The sequence below is a fragment of the Leuciscus leuciscus genome (genome assembly GCF_965113295.1).
Source record: "Leuciscus leuciscus genome assembly, chromosome: 23".
NCBI lineage: Eukaryota > Metazoa > Chordata > Actinopteri > Cypriniformes > Leuciscidae > Leuciscus > Leuciscus leuciscus.
The window spans coordinates 2,725,745-2,744,154 of NC_138747.1; the positions used below are offsets into that span (position 1 = coordinate 2,725,745).

General features: G+C 38.3%; 3 protein-coding genes across 4 annotated transcripts in view; 1 reads left to right on the plus strand and 2 right to left on the minus strand.

The window, feature by feature from the left end:
* Positions 1-5,936: 5,936 nt before the first annotated feature.
* LOC309488013 (cystatin-2) lies at positions 5,937-7,084 on the minus strand. 2 transcript variants are annotated; one of them, XM_082156035.1, is made up of 4 exons: positions 6,943-7,084; positions 6,649-6,851; positions 6,447-6,560; positions 5,937-6,084 (listed from the first exon to the last, which is right to left on the minus strand). In XM_082156035.1, the coding sequence occupies exons 2-4, from the start codon at positions 6,832-6,834 to the stop codon at positions 6,001-6,003; spliced, it is 384 nt and encodes a 127-aa protein (XP_082012161.1). In that variant the 5' UTR covers positions 6,835-6,851; positions 6,943-7,084; the 3' UTR covers positions 5,937-6,000. The 2 variants fall into 2 exon arrangements, with proteins under 2 accessions (XP_082012161.1, XP_082012162.1); XM_082156036.1 differs by having other exon boundaries at positions 5,961-6,053.
* A 400-nt stretch (positions 7,085-7,484) lies between these two features.
* Positions 7,485-10,908, plus strand: LOC309488023 (glycine N-acyltransferase-like protein 3). The gene is given in 6 exon segments (XM_082156047.1): positions 7,485-7,617; positions 7,741-7,848; positions 7,934-8,057; positions 8,882-8,905; positions 8,908-9,007; positions 10,378-10,908. Coding segments are annotated over 6 exon segments (849 nt in total). The 5' UTR covers positions 7,485-7,542; the 3' UTR covers positions 10,796-10,908.
* Positions 10,909-11,612: 704 nt separating this feature from the next.
* il17rd (interleukin 17 receptor D) overlaps positions 11,613-18,410 on the minus strand; it is a 41,189-nt gene continuing 34,391 nt past the window's right edge. Inside the window, exons 8-13 of the mRNA XM_082155833.1 lie at positions 17,006-17,071; positions 16,583-16,637; positions 16,393-16,503; positions 14,920-15,104; positions 13,535-14,453; positions 11,613-12,476 (exon numbers count right to left, since the gene is read on the minus strand). Of these exons, the coding sequence (XP_082011959.1) occupies positions 12,355-12,476; positions 13,535-14,453; positions 14,920-15,104; positions 16,393-16,503; positions 16,583-16,637; positions 17,006-17,071 (1,458 nt within the window). The 3' untranslated portion in view covers positions 11,613-12,354. The remainder of the gene's footprint in view (positions 12,477-13,534; positions 14,454-14,919; positions 15,105-16,392; positions 16,504-16,582; positions 16,638-17,005; positions 17,072-18,410) is intronic.

Here is an 18,410-nt window from a genome sequence, read left to right on the forward strand (position 1 = left end):
TGGAGACACGCTCAACAGCCATTCCATTGATGTGGATGGTGTCGTGTGTGCCTCTTGACACTTTCCTGAAGTCCACGATGAGCTCCTTCGTTTTGGTGGTGTTGAGGAGCTGGTTATTTTCAGTGCACCATGTGGCCAGGTGCTTGATCTCCTCCCTATAGGCAGTCTCATCGTTGTTGCTGATGAGACCAATCACCGTGGTGTCGTCCGCAAACTTGACGATGGAATTAGATCCGTACACAGGCTTGCAGTCGGAGGTGAAGAGGGAGTAGAGAAACGGGCTTAGCACACAGCCCTGTGGTACACCAGTGTTGAGTGTGATGGACGTGGAGCAGTTGGAGCCTGATCGAACATTCTGGGGTCTGTTGGTCAAAAAGTCCAAAATCCAGTTGCACATGGAGGTGTTGATGCCCAGGTCTCCAAGTTTGGCTATTAACTTAGTTGGGATGACAGTGTTGAATGCTGAGCTGAAGTCAACAAACAGCATGCGTGCATAAGTGTTCTTATTGTCCAGATGTGTGAGCACAGAGTGCAGTGCCATGGAAACTGCATCCTCTGTGCTCCTATTGCTACGGTAGGCAAACTGGTGTGAGTCCAATGTGGATGGAAGAGAGTCTTTTAGGTGTGCCAGGACCGGCCGCTCAAAGCACTTCATTACGATGGGTGTGAGTGCTACAGGGCGGTAGTCGTTAAGGCACTTCGGGCTGGAGTGTTTTGGCACTGGCACAATGGAAGTGCATTTAAAGCATGTTGGTACAGCTGCTTGGGCAAGAGACAGGTTGAAAATGTCTGTAAAAACCCCAGCGAGCTGCTCCGCACATGCCCTGAGTACGCGTCCAGGGATGTTGTCTGGTCCAGCAGCCTTGTGCGCACTGATCCTGCTCAGTGCATTGCAGACATCTGTGGAGGAGAGTGTGATCGGCGGGTGGTCAGCTGAGGATTTGAGCTTGGTGGCAGTTTCTCTGTTGTCTCTTTCAAAGCGAGCATAAAAGTCATTTAGCTCGTTCAGGAAGTTGACATCAGTGGCTGCGGGGGTGGAGTGAGAGGGTTTGTAGTCACTGATGGCCTGAATGCCCTGCCACATGCGCCGAGGGTCAGCGTTGGAAAAGTGTCCCTCTATCTTAAGCTTGTAGCAGTGCTTGGCCTCTTTGATGCCCCTTTTCAGATTTGCTCTGGATGTGCTATAGGCTTGTGCATCTCCTGATCTGAAGGCAGTGTTGCGTGTCTTCAATAGGAGTCGCACTTCCCTGTTCATCCATGGCTTCTGATTTGGGTATGTGGTGATCTGCTTCTGGGTTGTAACACTGTCAATGGTGGTATTGATATAATCCAGTACAGAGGAGGTGTAGCAGTCAATGTCCGTGTGAGAGCCACTGGTGGCTTGAGAAGCAAACATACTCCAGTCTGTGTGTAGAAACCTTTCCTGGAGTGAGGAATCTGCCCCCACAGGCCACACCTTGATGGTCTTCACTGATGGCTTCACGCGATTGATGAGAGGTGCATATTTGGGGGTGAGGAACAAAGAAAGGTGATCTGACTGTCCCAGGTGGGGGAGGGGTGTCGCGACGTAAGCTCCAGCCATGTTTGTGTAAACATGGTCTAAGGTTTTGTTTCCTCTGGTGTGACAGGAAACATGCTGGTGAAATTTCGGTAGCACTGACTTTAAGTTTGAATGATTAAAATCACCCGCAACAATAAACGCAGCTTCCGGGTGAACGGTCTGTTGTTTACTGATGGCTGCGTGAAGTTCTTTCATAGCAAACTTGGCATCAGCATCCGGGGGAATATAGGCTGCAGTTATAATAGTGGAAGTGAACTCCCGCGGTAGATAAAACGGTCTACATTTAACCATGAGAAACTCAAGGTTAGCTGAACAATGTCTCCCAACAATAGCAGAGTTTGTGCACCAAACTTTGTTAATGTAAATGCACAATCCACCACCTCTGGTCTTACCGGAGCCATCTAATGTTCTATCCGCCCGGAATGTATGGCGTCCCGCTAGCTCAATAGCGTTGTCCGGTATTCCGCTGTTTAACCATGTTTCCGTGAAAATTAGAACATTACAGTTCAAAAGTCTCTTGCTGTATGTGATGTTGAGTCGAATCTCCTCCATTTTGTTCAACAGCGACCGTACATTGGCAAGGAAAATGCTGGGTAAAGAGAGCCGGTGTGGTGTTAGCTTTAGCTTAGCTCTTAGTCCTCCGCGCTTCCCTCCGCGCTTCCCCCGCGCTTCCCCGCCCCCGAGAGGATGGTTTCCCACCTGAATTCTATAAGGAATTTAAAGATTTACTCACCCCACTGATTATGGATGTAATTAAGCTTTCATCTAAGACGCATAGGCTTCCCGAATCCTTCACAACCGCTATAATCACAGTTATATTAAAAAAAGATAAAGATCCACTAAAATGTGCCTCTTACAGGCCTATTTCATTACTGAATGCAGATTATAAATTGATCTCTAAAGTGTTAGCAAACAGGCTTAGCCTGGTATTACCAAAAATAATTAATTCAGATCAGAGCGGCTTCATCCAAAGACGACTATCTGCCAATAACTTAAGTCGATTTTTCAATATAATTCATTTAGCAAAATCAAGGCCGGACCACACAGTGGCTGTGGCGTTAGACGCTGAAAAAGCCTTTGATAGGCTGGAATGGCCCTACTTATTTAAGGTGTTAACTCAATTTGGTTTTGGACATACATTTATTAACTGGGTGAGAACCCTATATTATAACCCCAAAGCAAAGATTACTACTAATGGACAAATTTCATCCCCATATTCGTTAAATAGATCCAGTAGACAGGGATGCCCGCTGTCTCCGAGTCTTTTTGCCTTAGCTATTGAACCTTTGGCGGAAGCAATTAGAAGGGATCCTGATATAAAGGGCTTCAAGGTTGGACAGATAACCCATAAAATTAATTTATTGGCTGATGATGTTCTTTTATATTTAACAGACCCTTCTCACTCTCTCACTCGATTACAGGATTTATTAGACACCTAAAGTACTGTTTCAGGATACAAAGTAAACTATGATAAAAGTGAAATAATCCCCTTAACAACATTTAATTATCATGCGTATCAAGGTGCATCCGCATTCAAATGGGCCACAACTGGAATAAAATATATCGGTATAGTTGTGGATAATAACTTAAAAAATCTTTATAGATTGAATTATTGTCCACTACTTAAAAAAATTGAGGAAGATCTACGCAGATGGATTAGTCTCCCCATCACTTTGATCGGGAGAATTAATTGCATTAAAATGAACATTCTACCAAGATTGCAGTATCTTTTTCAATCATTGCCTATTCCATTACCCCAAAACTTTTTCAAAACTCTTAATAAAAATGTAAGACAGTTCATTTGGAACAACAAGGTACCAAGGATATCTTTGGAGAAATTAACATGGGACTATCAGTCAGGGGGACTACAATTACCCAATTTTAGAAAGTATTATTTTGCTGCCCAAATGAGATTTCTTTGGTCTATGTCTGAGAAAGACACAATTCCATCCTGGGTTTATATTGCATTTCACTCCTTGAAAGATAACTCCTTCAGCGAATTTGTGTACAAATACAACTACCGAAATTTATCAAGAAAAACTGATAATCCAATTCTGTTACACCTTATTAAACTTTGGTATGATGTACATAAGACCATCGGCAAGGAGATAAGACTGTCACCAAAGTCACCTTTAAAACAAAACGAACTTATCCCGATGACTGTAAATAACAAGATCCTGAAGGCATGGCATCACAGTGGAATTCACACATTGGAGGATTGTTATGAGGATGGACTTTTCATGTCCTTTGAACAATTGAGGAGGAAATATAACCTGTCCAGCAATACTTTCTTTTGTTACCTTCAATTGCGATCCTTTTTTTTTTTTTTTTTTTTTTTTTTGTGTAAACTGAAAAACTGAAAATAAAGTATTCCAAAAAAGCAAATAGATGAATATAGAAATGTAACAACAGAGACAATCAGACACATAACTATTTGTTATATTTAACAAATAAGCTTCAAAGCCCACTCCTAGGAATGTAACATCCCATTATCGATGAACTGATTAACATGAAATTAACATGCATCCCAGAACATTTTGTGAATGATTTACAGTCTTGTGTTGTGTCTTTTAATACTATTATCTTTTGATACTATTATTTCTTTGATACTATGTATTTTATTATAGAACCAACGGTCAATGTAACCTCGACTATACCATGTTTGGTCTCTATAAACTGCAATCTTCGTCCCCCATTTGTTTATTTACATTACATTTTGCTAACTTTGTGACGCATTAGTATTATAAGAATCTTGAAGATTCTTGTGTTAAACATCCAATCAAATTACATGTTCAAAGGCCTGCTTAAACAATGGGTCGTAAAGAAATTTCCCTCCAAAGGAAAACACTTCTTATTGACTCACACACCTCCAGAGGGTGTGACATCTTCACGCTTTTAAAATCAGCTCTCTTAGTCCCTTTCTGAAATGCTGACGTGAAGATGATGCTGAACTAGAAGTTTCTAAGGACCCACCAAGCTTGTGCCAGGCTGCGGCCTTGTCTTTCCATTCACCAAAGATCCTCTGACTACCACTGGTTCTCTCTCATCAAGACCACATCAGCAAAGATCAACTGGAGCCTCAACAAATTGCATCAGGACAGTTTAATTCAAATGGGCGAGACTTAGTCTCATTATTTGATACATTAAGTATCCTTAACCCTTTAAAGAAGGGCGTGTTAGAACTAAACTGATGGTTTGCTCAAGGCTGTTGATCTGCTGAATTTCCAACAATGCTATAACTTCTTGCTTTCCTGTATTCTGCTTCAGCTCTCTTTCCCTTTGTAAACTGTATGCATGTATGTGTGTGTATGTTAGAGTAGTTTAAGTGTTTAGTTTAGTTAAAGTCTCGTTCATGTCACACATAAAGTTGTCCGAGTCTCAAGCTCATATCTGGAGTCACTAATCATATCAATTTTGACTACTTGCTCTTAGTAGTACTGTAAAGTAAGAAAGACATTCCCCATGCCCCGGAAATGTATGTTTCGTAGAATTAATAAACAATTAACCCTAGTGTTCACGGGAAAAACAGGTTAAATTATTGTAATATTAATTTACGACATTAAGTTTTACGAAATTATATTAACTGATCCATATATTCATAATCAATTATAACAAGTTATTATTGATTATTAATATTTCATAGAGCTAATTTGCTACAGAAAATTAAAGATATGGAGACTGTAACTCTAGTCTAGTTGCTCAAAAGAGTATTGCTTATGACCAAGTAAGGGTCACAATTGCTTACTTTTTTTTTTAGGTTTATTATTTGAAGATATATTTTATATTTAGAATTTATATCACACCAGATATTTACAATAGATAGTTTTAAATGTTACATTTACAATGTTTAGATTTATATTTACATTTACATTTAATTGTTCCACAAATGGGTGACAAGTGCCTCAAAAACATCCACAACCTTGTAAATAATAGTAATATTAATAATAATACACTGAAATCAGCGTATAGCGGCTTTTGCACTTACAATGTTTGGGCACAAATGATATAGCAGCAAAAAAACTGCCATATGCCACAGGCCTCTCTCTGCTCATGAAACACTTGATATCTGACATCATAAATATCTGAAACTGAACTTCAGTCTTTTCAAAATAAAAGTCACAGAAGAGCAGCGTCGACTCTCTGCGACATTTGAAAAGAAACAGTTCATCAAAAAATTAATATGGTGTCATCATTTCTTTAGGTCATGTCGCCCCGAGCCATATGCTCATAGTTTATATAAATATTAAACATAGACAACAGTCTTTCTGAAATCTCAACTATTTCTATTATTAGTTTGATAAATTACAAATATGTTAAATCACTAAAATACAGACAACAAGATATAAAAATACAAAAAAAGATTCAAGGCTATGAGACAATTAATTTGCATTAATTTGCTGACAACATTCCACCATTAGGAAACATCTCCATCATAATTCTCAGGCACAGTGATCTGACAGCATTCGTTTGGGGATGTAGTCGTTTCCTGGCACTGCAAGCACAGTGAAGGAGCACGTCATGTTCTGACAAAAACAAGAAATATATATATAGTATATTTATATATTCACATTTCAATCAAAATGCATGCAAAACTGATTATACATTTGTTCACATAATTTCAATTACACATTCAATTGCATTGCATTATTGCATTGCATTACATAACATTATTGCATTGCCCAAAATGCAAATAGTACACATTAACATTTACAAAACTGGGTTCAAACTGCATATGCCTCAAATATATGTACATAACCAGAAAATGTTACATTTCTGTAGTAGTGCTCTTCACTTGTCTCAAAAAAAGATTCTATATTTATTAAAAATGCATCACAAAACACCAGAAAACACAAACTGTGAACTCTGATTAGATGTTATGTCTCACCTCAGCGTTCGACTGTAAAGCACAGTGTGTCAGATTCACACTCGCCTGATTCTCACACACAGTCTGTTCAGCCTGGATCTGTAACATGTGTTTAACCCGTGCAGGAGGATACAGCTGCAACAAACACACACACACACACACACTATTAGCGAATCCATCAGAGTACAGCAGATGTGTGTCACGTGATGAACACGACACTTACCTGAGTCGTGTCTGATATGATGTCCACCACTTTAAACGCGTACGGGTAGCTACTCCTGCGATTGTGGAAGTTCATGGCAAAGTTTGCCACGCTGATGACATCACTAGTGTACTTTTCTATCATGCCTTCCCCTGAAACAATAAGAGCCGAGAAAATGGATGCAAAGAGGATCATAAGGCAAACCATCCTGGCAGGATCCGAATCTGTGGGAACAAAAGCAGTCACAGTCATCTAGGTGTGTGTCAGTATGAGGGTGGAAACATTAAGTCATCAAACACAGACGGTTTAACACACCTCTGTTTATTCGTCAGTGAAAAGCTTCTCGTGTTTCTGCATTCTGCTGATGAGAGACGCTCATGCTGGAGTTCATCTCGCTGACTCAAACACTAGAAGAGATGCAAAGCTTTTCCATCGCAGAAATCCATTTCATATTCTATTCTGTTCTTCACTGCAGCTGACGATGCGGAGGAGGAGTACGTCATCTGAGGTCACATGACCAGCCCAGGACCCGATCAGAGCAGCGGTCTAGCAGATCTCCTGCTGAAAAACCCTCAAGGAGCGATTCTTGCTGGGAAAACAGCTTTATGCTGGTTTTCATGGTGTAAACTGGTTTCAGAGTGCCCAAAACTATCAAACCAAACCAGTCTGACCAGTATAATCCGGCCAGTTGCTCGTATTTAGCACAAATAAACACATGCAAACCACTTTAGTTTAAACAGCATGAAAGTTAATATTTGATAGAAATGCAAAAGATAACTTCTACAGTATAATCCACCATTTAACTGCTGTAATCTGTGAGTCTGAAACGCACTGCTGCTGAGACTTTTAAAACACTTCCTTCTTGTTATTTGGCAGATTCAGCTTTGGATCTTGTGATCGACGGAACGGCACAGGATGATCGTTCTCAGGACAGAGGAACTCACACAGGCTGAGAGCGTTTTAAAGCAGTTTTTCCCCGAGTCCATCAAGGTGTGGAGATTCTAGAAAGTTTTAAGAAAGTATTTTTGCTTTAATACTGAAATCAGATTCTCACAATGCTTTCATTTTCACTTCTTCAAGAGCAGCGGCTGTTAATAATGCCTTGTTTTCCAGGTTTATGGCTGTATATTCAACATAAACAGAGGGAAACCTCACAATCTGCAGGTTATTGCAGACCAGTGGCCAGATTTCACTGTCATTATATGCAAACCGAAAGTTCAGGTAATATGTCATTTTACAAATCCAGACATTTATGATTTTCCTCTTCAATGAAACCAAAGCAAATGTAAAAACATTCCTGTTGCAGGGCGCAAATGACCGGGAAGGAGATTTCAACATATACAGCATCTACTCAAAGAGCAAAGACGGCCTGAGGAACTTTCTGGACACACCTGGTGTGATCAATAAGGACTCATTCACATTACTGGCAGGTATACACACACACACACACACACACACACACACACACACACACACACACACACACACTATTCACTGTAAACTCCTGGGCAAATTACATGCGTCATTTTTCCTATTTGACCGTTCTCACACACACACACACACACACACACACATTATATATGTGTATATAAATCCTTTTTTTTTTTTTTACCATGCTGTTAATTTCCTATAAGGTATTTGATTGGCTTAGAATGATAAAAATTGTTCCACTCTTTCCAATTACACTGATTGCTGGCATGTCTATTTAAGTGTTGGTTTGAATGCTGGTTTGAATGTTGGTTTTAATGTATCAAACATGGGATTTTCCCAGTTGCCAAATATCGTAATGTAGTGATTATTTTCATTTCTGGCGCTATGGCATTTCTGTGCTGTGTTGGGGATGTTAGCGTGTCTCTAATAAGATCAGTCACAAACATGATCCCTGCACAATCTAATCTATAGCATCTTATTAACTCACTGTCATCCACTGTCTGCAACACATTTCTTCTCCCTCTTCGTCTTTCTGTCATGTTCTCCTCTGCTAAAGAAACTCTTAAGCCTCTTAAAAGTCCTCGTCCGTGCTCCTAACAATTTTGACCGTAAGACCTCTTTTAAGGGTTAAGATGCTTTCTGAATTACTTTTTTCTTTACTAGGATTTTTTCTTTAATTTTAAGAGTAAACGCCCACATTTCTAAGAATTTTCTTAGAATTTTGTCACTAGGAGCTACTCTTAGCATTAAGATTCTTTATGAATACGGCCCTGTAGCTGACTGTGGTTAAATGAAACATGCACTAACCTGTTGTTTGATAAAGGGCTAGACATCCGGCATTCAGAAGCGGCTCGGAGTTTGCGGATCACCATGGACTTCCTTGGAAAGTTCAAGTAGTGATGAATGTGTTAATGTTGCAGGACGCAGAGCAGCTGCAGTTTAAAGACAGGTACATCACCATCAAATCATCCTCTTTATCAACACAGGCTGATGCTTAATCATACAAAACATGTTCATACACCCACTGAAGAAATATTATATATCAGCTGTTATAATTTCCATTTATTTTAGATTTTGTATGGAGGCTTGTTTCTTATGGAAGCCCATTTCTGTCACATAAGAAATGTGAACAGTCGAAATTATGGCACATACTGAATCATAATTATGACATACAAAGTAAAAATGAAGAGATAAAAAGTTAGCTTATGACTGTCATAATTTTGACTTAAGTCATAATTACGATTTATTATGTCATATTTTCACTTTTTATGTCAATTTCAACTTTCCATCTCATAATTTCATGAGATGAAAATGTTAATTATAAAAAAATATTAATAAATATGACTTGATATGTTCATTTCGATTTTCTTCTTATAAATACGACTTAATGTCATCATTTCTATGTCATAATTTCGACTTTTCATCAAATCATGACTGTCATCATTAATGTCATTTTGATTTTTTATGTCATAATTATGACTTTTTATCTCACATGACTTAATTTCATAAATTTGCGATTTTTGCAGGGTTTCTCTAAATGAAGTTAGCACATTTTGTTGTTTCCATTTGGAAATTGGAAGTGGGAATGTTGGAAATGTGAACATTAGAAATGGGGGAACATTAGAAATGGGAAAGGGTCCCCCTTGGGACTCTGGAAATTGGAGATGACAACATGGGAGATGGTACCTCGCGAGAGCACAAGTTGAATTTGCTCAGCGAGTTTACTCAGGTGTCGAGTAATGATGCTCATTAAATATGCCCTTGTATCCGAGCTGCACCAATCACATTGGGTTATCTGATATTGGCGGGCCAGAGGTGAGATGACGACAGCGCTGTGACGGCGAAGTCATTAGTAAACATTGCAAGATGGCTATGGATGAACACCAGTTGTTTGAAACGGCTTTGGCCGCTACAATGAACGAGTTAGACTTGGCTTTTTATCTAAAAGAGGAACAGAAGACGCCGCTCGAATCCTTCCTTTGCAAGAAGGGCGTTTTTACTGTTTTGCGGGCCGGATACGACAAGTTTCTAATCCACCAGTTAGCTCCGCTGGTGGCTAAGCGATAACTTGTTGTGATTGGTCGTAGTGTAATCCAATTGCGTGCAGTGAGATTTTCAAATGCATGCTTGGTGCCGCCCCTCGAGCTGGCCGATTTTCATTAGTCGACGCCAGACCATTAATCTTTTAGATTTTAGATCTGGATTTCCAGGCTAGGGAAATGGAAACATTTTCAAAACCTTATTCTTGCACAGAGTTGTCTTAAATTTCCCTTTTTATTAAATATTTGGCATTTTCTCATTTCTCTTCAGTGATCTGAGTTCGGCTGGAGTCAGGTTTCTTCCGCTCTGCGCAGCTCACGCTCATCTGGTGAACAACACATGGAAGTATGGCGGAGACCGTAACAGTTATAACTCAGTGCTGAACTACATCTCCCATAATCCTTCACTCTGTGTGATGGAGGAGGGCGGCACTGAGCCCGTGTCTTGGCTCCTCGTGTACCAACACGCTGCTCTTGGTTTACTTCATACATTACCACAACACAGAGGTAAAAGCTACGGCAAGTTACTGGTGTGTAAGATGGCCAGAACGCTCCTGGAGCGAGGACACCCTGTGTATTGCTTCGTGGAAGAGGAGAACGACACTTCCTTCAAGCTTTTCACATCACTGGGGTTCCAGCGCTCACCGCATTACAGGGCTGTGTGGTTTGAGCTCAATAATCGACAGGTCAAGAAATAGAAATCTAAATCACTTCAAATGTCATTCTGAAGTTTTTAATATCCCCTTCATTATATGTTAAAAAAAATCTGAATATATGCAAATTTAAATCACTTAAAATGTCCATTAAAACTTCTCCATTTTTTTTATATATATATATATATATATATATACACACACACACACACACACACACACACACACACACACACGCATGCATACTTTAAAAAAGATAATACATTAAATGCATATTTATAGCATTCAACAAATCTGCAAATACAAATTCACTTGAAATGTCACTCAGAAGTTTTTAATCACTTCATTATTTGTAATATTTTATCATTTATATGCATATTTCTAGCATAAAAAAAAAATATATAAATATAAATAATTTAATGTCACTTATTTCATTATTTGTATTATATTACTTTAATTTTGAATGCATATTTGTTGCATAGAAAATAAAAATATGCACATATGCAAATGAGAATGCAAACTTCAAAATGTCACTATGGAGGTTTTAATTGTCTCTTATTTATTTTTAACTTTTTTATATGCCTATTTTTTGCTTAAAATAAAATCTGCATATATGCAAATATAAATCACTTAAAATGTTACTGGAGGTTTCAAACACCTCTTCATTATATGTAATTAAATTTTTGAAGCATATTTCTAGCATTCAAACATCTGCAAACTGTTTAAAGCAGTATATACTGTGTGCGTAGTAAGAATAGTTTGGTAGTGTGTTATTTTGAACAAAACCTTTTACATATTCTTTTATCATCCTGAGAATATTCAAGCATTTTTCCTAAAACACTTAAGTAACTCACAGTCACAATGCGTATAAATCTTAGTTTTATTAAGTCGTATCTCCTACATTAGAGTACTATAAAACAGTACAAAGTTTATATAATGTAGAAATCACTTCTAATATTCTAATAAAAACTGTACAAAACCTGGATAAAACAGAGTACACAAATAGAAATGGCACATCTCAATTTTTTTAGCTTGTACTTCCCTTTGCCATAACCTACGCTAATCTGTTTATGCATTTCCGAAACTTTTTTTTTTAAGGTCCATTTTTTAAAAACAAGGCCTAAAATCATTAAAAAGCTCTTGATATGCTCGTTACCTCGAAACAGCTTCAGTGAAACGATACCAGGGCTAATGTGACGAACACAAAGTGCTGATCTACACACGTCTGCAGTGAACACCACACAACTGGAGCCTGTTAATGTAATAAATTAAAGTGAAATGACGTGTTAAACGACTCGCGCATTCAGAATAACGGTCACAGGTTCACGGAAACCCAGTTAAGGCAAGAAGGTCTGAATGACATGGGTTCTTTTGTAGTAACACACACACAGCTGTAATGCAAACACAAACTCAGTTGCATACCTAGTACACAACCACTTTGGTTAAAAAGCGCCTCGACAAACAGCCTGCAGATTCCAGACACTGCAATGTCCAATCCCTTAAGATCTAGTCCGTCAAAGGTATTCCCTGATGAAGGGGTTTTAATGTTGGCAGCTTGGCATGTTTAGAAATTAAAGTGGCGATGCAAGTTCAGTGAACGGCCACTAGGTGGAGGCTGTGGTTACGAGTCCTTCACTGTGATGATGGATGTTGTGATGGAGCTCTGCCTTACAGATGGTGTGTCCTGAGCAGTGCAGAGAGCTGACAGCAGGGGGCTCCTCGTCTCCTGTCACACACACACACACACACACACACACACACACACACACACACACACGATCGTCAACAGGCTGAAACTGCAGCAAACCTCGATCTGAAAGTGCATCTATACTTATCAAGATAAAAATCTGCAGAATGGATTTAAAAGTGTTGTAAAATGTCACATAAAATGTCCCCATTCTCTCGATGCTGAAGCAAAACTGTCTGAATATTATATATGTGGTAATATGTAGTAAACAGTGCATACTACAATCTACTACAAACTAGTTGCTGAAACCGCAACCAAATATTCATATTAAATATCCAGAATGCATACGTTTGAATTCAGGACGAATCTGTGAACAGGCATATTATCAGATTCACTATATACTATTTAATAATAACAATAATATCAATAAAAATATTCAAAATCATTTTTCATTTTATTATTAAAATTTAAAAAATTGAACTAATCAAAAAATAAATATTACCATTGTAATAATACTACTGTAATGTAAAAATGATTAAATCATTATAATAATTTTATTTGTATAATAATTTAATAATAATTTGATCATTTTAAATTATTTAACTATTCAATAAATATTACTATTACAATCATACTATTGTAAAATGAGCATTTATTAATCATTATAACTATTATTAAAAACAATAATATTCAAAATATTTTATTTTAGCATTTCAATTACAAAATGAATAAAATAAATTATACTATGGCAAAATACTACTGTAAAGTAAAATAAAAAATGGATTAAATCATAATAATAAATATTAGTATTATTATTAAAAACTTTAAGTAATTAATAAAGAAATATATTACTATTGCACTGTAAAAATAATAGTCAATTTATTTGACAAAACAGCAGTAAAATGATGATGATAATATTTCTGGCTGAAATAATTTATTTTATTTTGGTGGAAACCGTAAAGCTCCTCTTTTATAAACAAACTGGGAAGAAGTTTGGAATGATGTTGCATTTTAAAATACAGAAGTCTGTATAAATGTGTCATTTAAAAAAAAAAGGGAATATTATTCTACAAATAAATGATAAGTTAAATCCCTACCAAGTCCCGAGGAGGAGGACACGCTGTCGGCCAGAGACGAGGTGTCGGCGTGATCCGGGGAGAGTCCCTCCATCAGCGGGATGGAGAGTTCGGACGAGGGCACGGATGAATCATAGATCCCAGAGTCTCTGGGCATCTCCGGTGGACTGGCGGATCCATCCATGTGAAGAACCGGAACCGGCCCGGACAATCCCACGTCCTGACCCGATGATCCTTCCCCGAGATCATCCCGAGACAAACTCAGCGAGAGGATCCTCACCGGGACGTCGCTCTCCGAAGGATGTTTCAGTCTCACCTCGTTCAGGACCAGCCCGGATTCGGGAAGTGGAACGGCGCGTTTATTGGGCGCCGGCGCCGGCATGAGCTGCTTCTCGAACCAGTCGGGCTCCTGATCGATGTGCTGGTGCATGTTACAGATGGCCACGTACAGCGAGCGGCCCGATTTGCTCCGGAAGTAGTTGCGTTTGCTGATGTTCGGTGGCTGTGGTTCGCGGTCGGTCAGGCTAAGCTGGCGGGAGTGAAGTCGGGCGAAGAGTTGAGGAAGCTGATCCATTAGTTTTAACTTCGGCGCCAGGCTGAGGGAAGTCGGCACGTCGCTCTCGTGAGAGTAGTCGAAGTAAACCGCCATGAAGCGCGAGAGATCGGAGGACTTCTGATGCACATCTTTGATCTTCTCTGAGATGATGGCTGTGGCAACGATGAACAGATCCCTGCTGTTCCCGGCGTCTCCGCTAGCGCTCGGTTCTCGGTTGTTCTCCTTCGACGTGGCCTTGCCCTTACGGTGTCTTTTCTCCACGAAATACTTCAGACCTTTGGAGCAGACGGTGATGATGAAGTGAGCCTCGTCGATACGCCGGCTCAGCCAGGCCATCTGACCCTCCTTACAGATCTCCAGATGCTCCCACAGATCCAGAGACACCTGCACATCACACACAACAACACATGAAGCCTCACAGTAAAATTACAACACATTTATGTCTGTCTTAATTTCTTTGCTGTCAAACATTAAACTATAGATGATTCTCATTACAAATATGGGAAGATGGTTGTCAGTTTTATTTCACCTTCTGTAGAAGTATTTATCATTGTTCATGTTAACTAATGTAGACCTAACTGTAAAGTGTCACCAGCTAATATTGTAAAAAACAAACACTAATGAATCATGCACATAACCAGGAACATGCATTAATAAAGTTAAATAGGATACATTTATTATTATTTGTGGAATAATGGAAGTTACCAAACTAACTGCCACTAGGTGGCGTCATCCGCACACATTACAAACCTCTTAACTCTATATGACGTGGTTTTACTGACCCCAAACTTTTGAACGCTATTGGTTTTTTTGTACATACATTTGAACACACATCAAGGCAAAGCCTCACCTCACACCCGCAGAAGTCCTGCAGGAAGAAGGCAAAGCTCTGGATGACAGCGAGATGTTTGGGACAGTCTTTGCTGGAGTAGCAGATGAAGATCTTGGGTCTCGGCCAGGGCCTGTCGGCGTTCAGCGCTGTGGTCAGAGACGAAGACTCCGAACTCTCCTCGTCCAGGTGGGAGTAGATGTTTTCTGCAGAGGAATTCCAGATCAGAGACGTGAATCTAACCAGGATCAAATGAGATTTGAAGCGAGTGGGGGGAAAAAAAGTGCATTCATTGTTTCCATATGAGAACTCCTTCTAGAGCACTGAAAGTAAAGCCTAATTTGTCCATGTCAGAGAAACATGTGTTTTTGTCTTACATCCGTCCTCATCCACCTTTACAATAATGCACCATTGCAACTCAATTTTCAGCTTATATACTTTCATTCTTCCCTTGCGGTAACACATCTTTCTCTCGCGGGTCAAAATGACCCGAAGCCCTAAAATTATACTACATTTTATTTTATTTAGTCTTGAAAGCTTATTTTATTTCATTTTGATCATATTTTTTTTCTATTTTTTAATGCAATGTTTTTGGAGATTTATTTATTTATTTATTTATTTATTTTATTTACCTTTAAATGACTAGATTTGATCAATAAATAATAAATAAATAGTAATTTAAGCACATTCCTCACATTCTTTCAACTTGAATTCAAAATAACTCACAATTTCATGCATAACCCTTTTAATTCAGCTCAAAATATCTTACATTATGTGTCTTTGCCGACTCGCTCTTGTGGAAAACAAATAATATAACATGATATTTCATGACTCTTGCCACTAGATGGAGCAAATGAGCTTTTTCCGCTGGGTCCTAAAGTCATTTCTATTCAGTATGCATTCAGATAAAGTAGACATTATAAAATATTTTTTTATAAAAAGAAGTTTTAGCTTTTTTAGTTTGAATTTTGAGCATTTGTAGGTTTTTCTATGTGTACTGAAGCATTCCTCGCATTACATTAATTCCTATGGGGGTCAAATTGACCCGCGAGCGAAGGATTTGTTACTTTTTAAAAATTTCAACCACAAAACTCCCTCGAAACCATTACATTTTTTTTTTTACGTGTGTGTATTCGTGGTTAAAGTGCAACAAAAGTCCTAAAGTCTTGGATCCCTCTGATGAAACACTCAATTTAAAAATTAATTAATTAATTTAAAGGGAAGGATGAGGGTTAAAATGCCATAGTTATTAGAAACTAAAAGCATAAGAATCATAAGAGTTATCTCAGCGATTCTGAAGGACACACACGTGTACATGCATTACTAACAGGAGTTTCTTTTGTCTGGATCAACCTGAGCTGCAACAGAAAGCGCTTAGATTCCATCATCCATTAATCCTCGCGAATGCCGTGAGATTACAGAGATCGCTTTACAGATACTGGACAAAAGCAAGTCTGCGAGGAACCGGAGAACTGGCTAATGACGGACACACACCTTGCTGTTTCTTGCGACACATGACGGTGAAGAGGGTGGCGAAGGCCGACATGATGACCAGTGGGACGGTGATGGCCATGGCTCGGATCGGGCCGGCCCACGGGGAATGCACTGCAACAAACACACACACAACATCAGATCGAGTCCAACAAGTCCAGGACCTTCCTTTCTCTTCACAAGAGTCCTTTACCTTGGCTCACATGATACTGCGTCTGTCTTCTGGTCGTGTTGTTGTCATCTCGAAGCTGCAGGAATAAGAAAGTGGGTAATTAATTAAATATGCAATAAGGTTCATTAGTTAATGTATTAACTAACATGTATTCGTTAACGTTAGTTAATACAAATTCAGCTGTTCATTGTTTGTTCATGTTAGTTCACAGTGCATTAATGTTAACAATATTTTAATAAAGCATTAGTAAATGTTTAAATTAACATTAACAAAGATTAATAAATGCTGTATAAGTGCGGTTCATTATTAGTTCATGCTAACTAATGTTAACTAATGAACCTTATTGTAAAGTGTTACCAGAAAGTGAATTTCTTCTACTGAGTTCGACTTTAAAAAGGCGTTTAAATGAAACTCTGTTTATAATGATATAATAAACGCTCTCACCTCTATTGCATATGTTCCTGGAGTGACGTCTTGTAAAACACATGTTGTTTTGAAGCCATTTTGCTCCTGCAAAAACACATTTTTAACATCAATATCTAATGCATTTTTTGTAAAACTACATGTAATGTTCAGTGCAATGAAAATATAATGTATTTAATCACATTTATACAGTATCTGAGACTTTCGTGCCCTTCATTAACAAATGTGTAATTTAATAACTGGCACCAACTTTTTAAAATATATCTTAAATGCATTTCTAAACTCTTGCCTACTATTTTTCTATCACTTGATATTCAGCTTTGCAAAAAGATGCAATCTTTAAAAAAAAAAAAAAATTCTATTATCATGATTTTATATACAGTATTTTTGAAAAACGGACACATCGGCACTGAATTCTCTTTCTAGTAAACATGCATTACTTTGAGAACAAAGCCAGAAAACGCTAGATAAACCGTTGACCCGGTCACTTCACTAAGGTTAACATTAAACTTCATGATTACTTGCAAAAGCAAGAATGCAAACTTTTGCACGTTTACTGATGCTCTCCGTTAACGTAAGGTTTCTAATGCACTCAAATGCATATAACCTTACACCTCAGTATACCTCTTAACCTCAGATGCATTCATAAAGAGGAATTGTTCCTCAGACAGTGATGGTGGGAAGCGTGATCTGAGAGTGTGACCCTGGAATCCCCCGTCGGTGACGTCGCACACCTCAGATTTCACCTCCATCTATTATCGAACTAACAATGCCGGCCGGCCCGGCCACAGATACGAGCGCTGTGCTCTTCTGAAAGGAGCCAGGACAATGCTTTTACACCCTTTAATATGTGAGAAATATGTTTCAAAAGAACCAGGTCATGTTCCAAAGTGACACGGACATGAAACACCTCGTGCTAGAGCTGAAATAATAAAACTCCAGCACTGTGATTCCAGTCACTGGTGTACAGGAGGCACAGGAGGCACAGCGTGTCCTCACACTCGATCACATCGTTTCTCTTTCTGTCATTAATTAACTTGCATTTCTTGTTATTGTAATATTTGGTGTATAAGTGAACTTCATTGCGTTTAATAATAATAATTATTTGGTGTATAAGTGAACTTCATTGTGTTTAATAATAATAATTATTTGGTGTATAAGTGAACTTCATTGTGTTTAATAATAATAATTATTTGGTGTATAAGTGAACTTCATTGTGTTTAATGTGCTTATATCACTTTGAGTTTGAGCAAAGCTCCTTACAAATAAAATGCATAATAATAATAAAATAATAAATACCACTTCAACTACTACTAATAATAGATACAATAATGAATCATAACAATTATTGTTATTATTAATAATAAAATACAAAATAATTAATAAATATGAATGAATAATAATAAATACTATAATATGATAATAA

Bases quoted from the DNA above. Each gene is read 5' to 3' on its own strand.
- LOC309488013 (XM_082156035.1), bottom strand. From the start codon at position 6,834: ATGGTTTGCCTTATGATCCTCTTTGCATCCATTTTCTCGGCTCTTATT. The intron at 6,561-6,648 runs GTAAGTGTCGTG...TGTTTGTTGCAG, and splicing joins TCATATCAGACACGACTCAG to CTGTATCCTCCTGCACGGGT. The intron at 6,085-6,446 runs GTGAGACATAAC...TGTTTTTGTCAG, and splicing joins CTTTACAGTCGAACGCTGAG to AACATGACGTGCTCCTTCAC.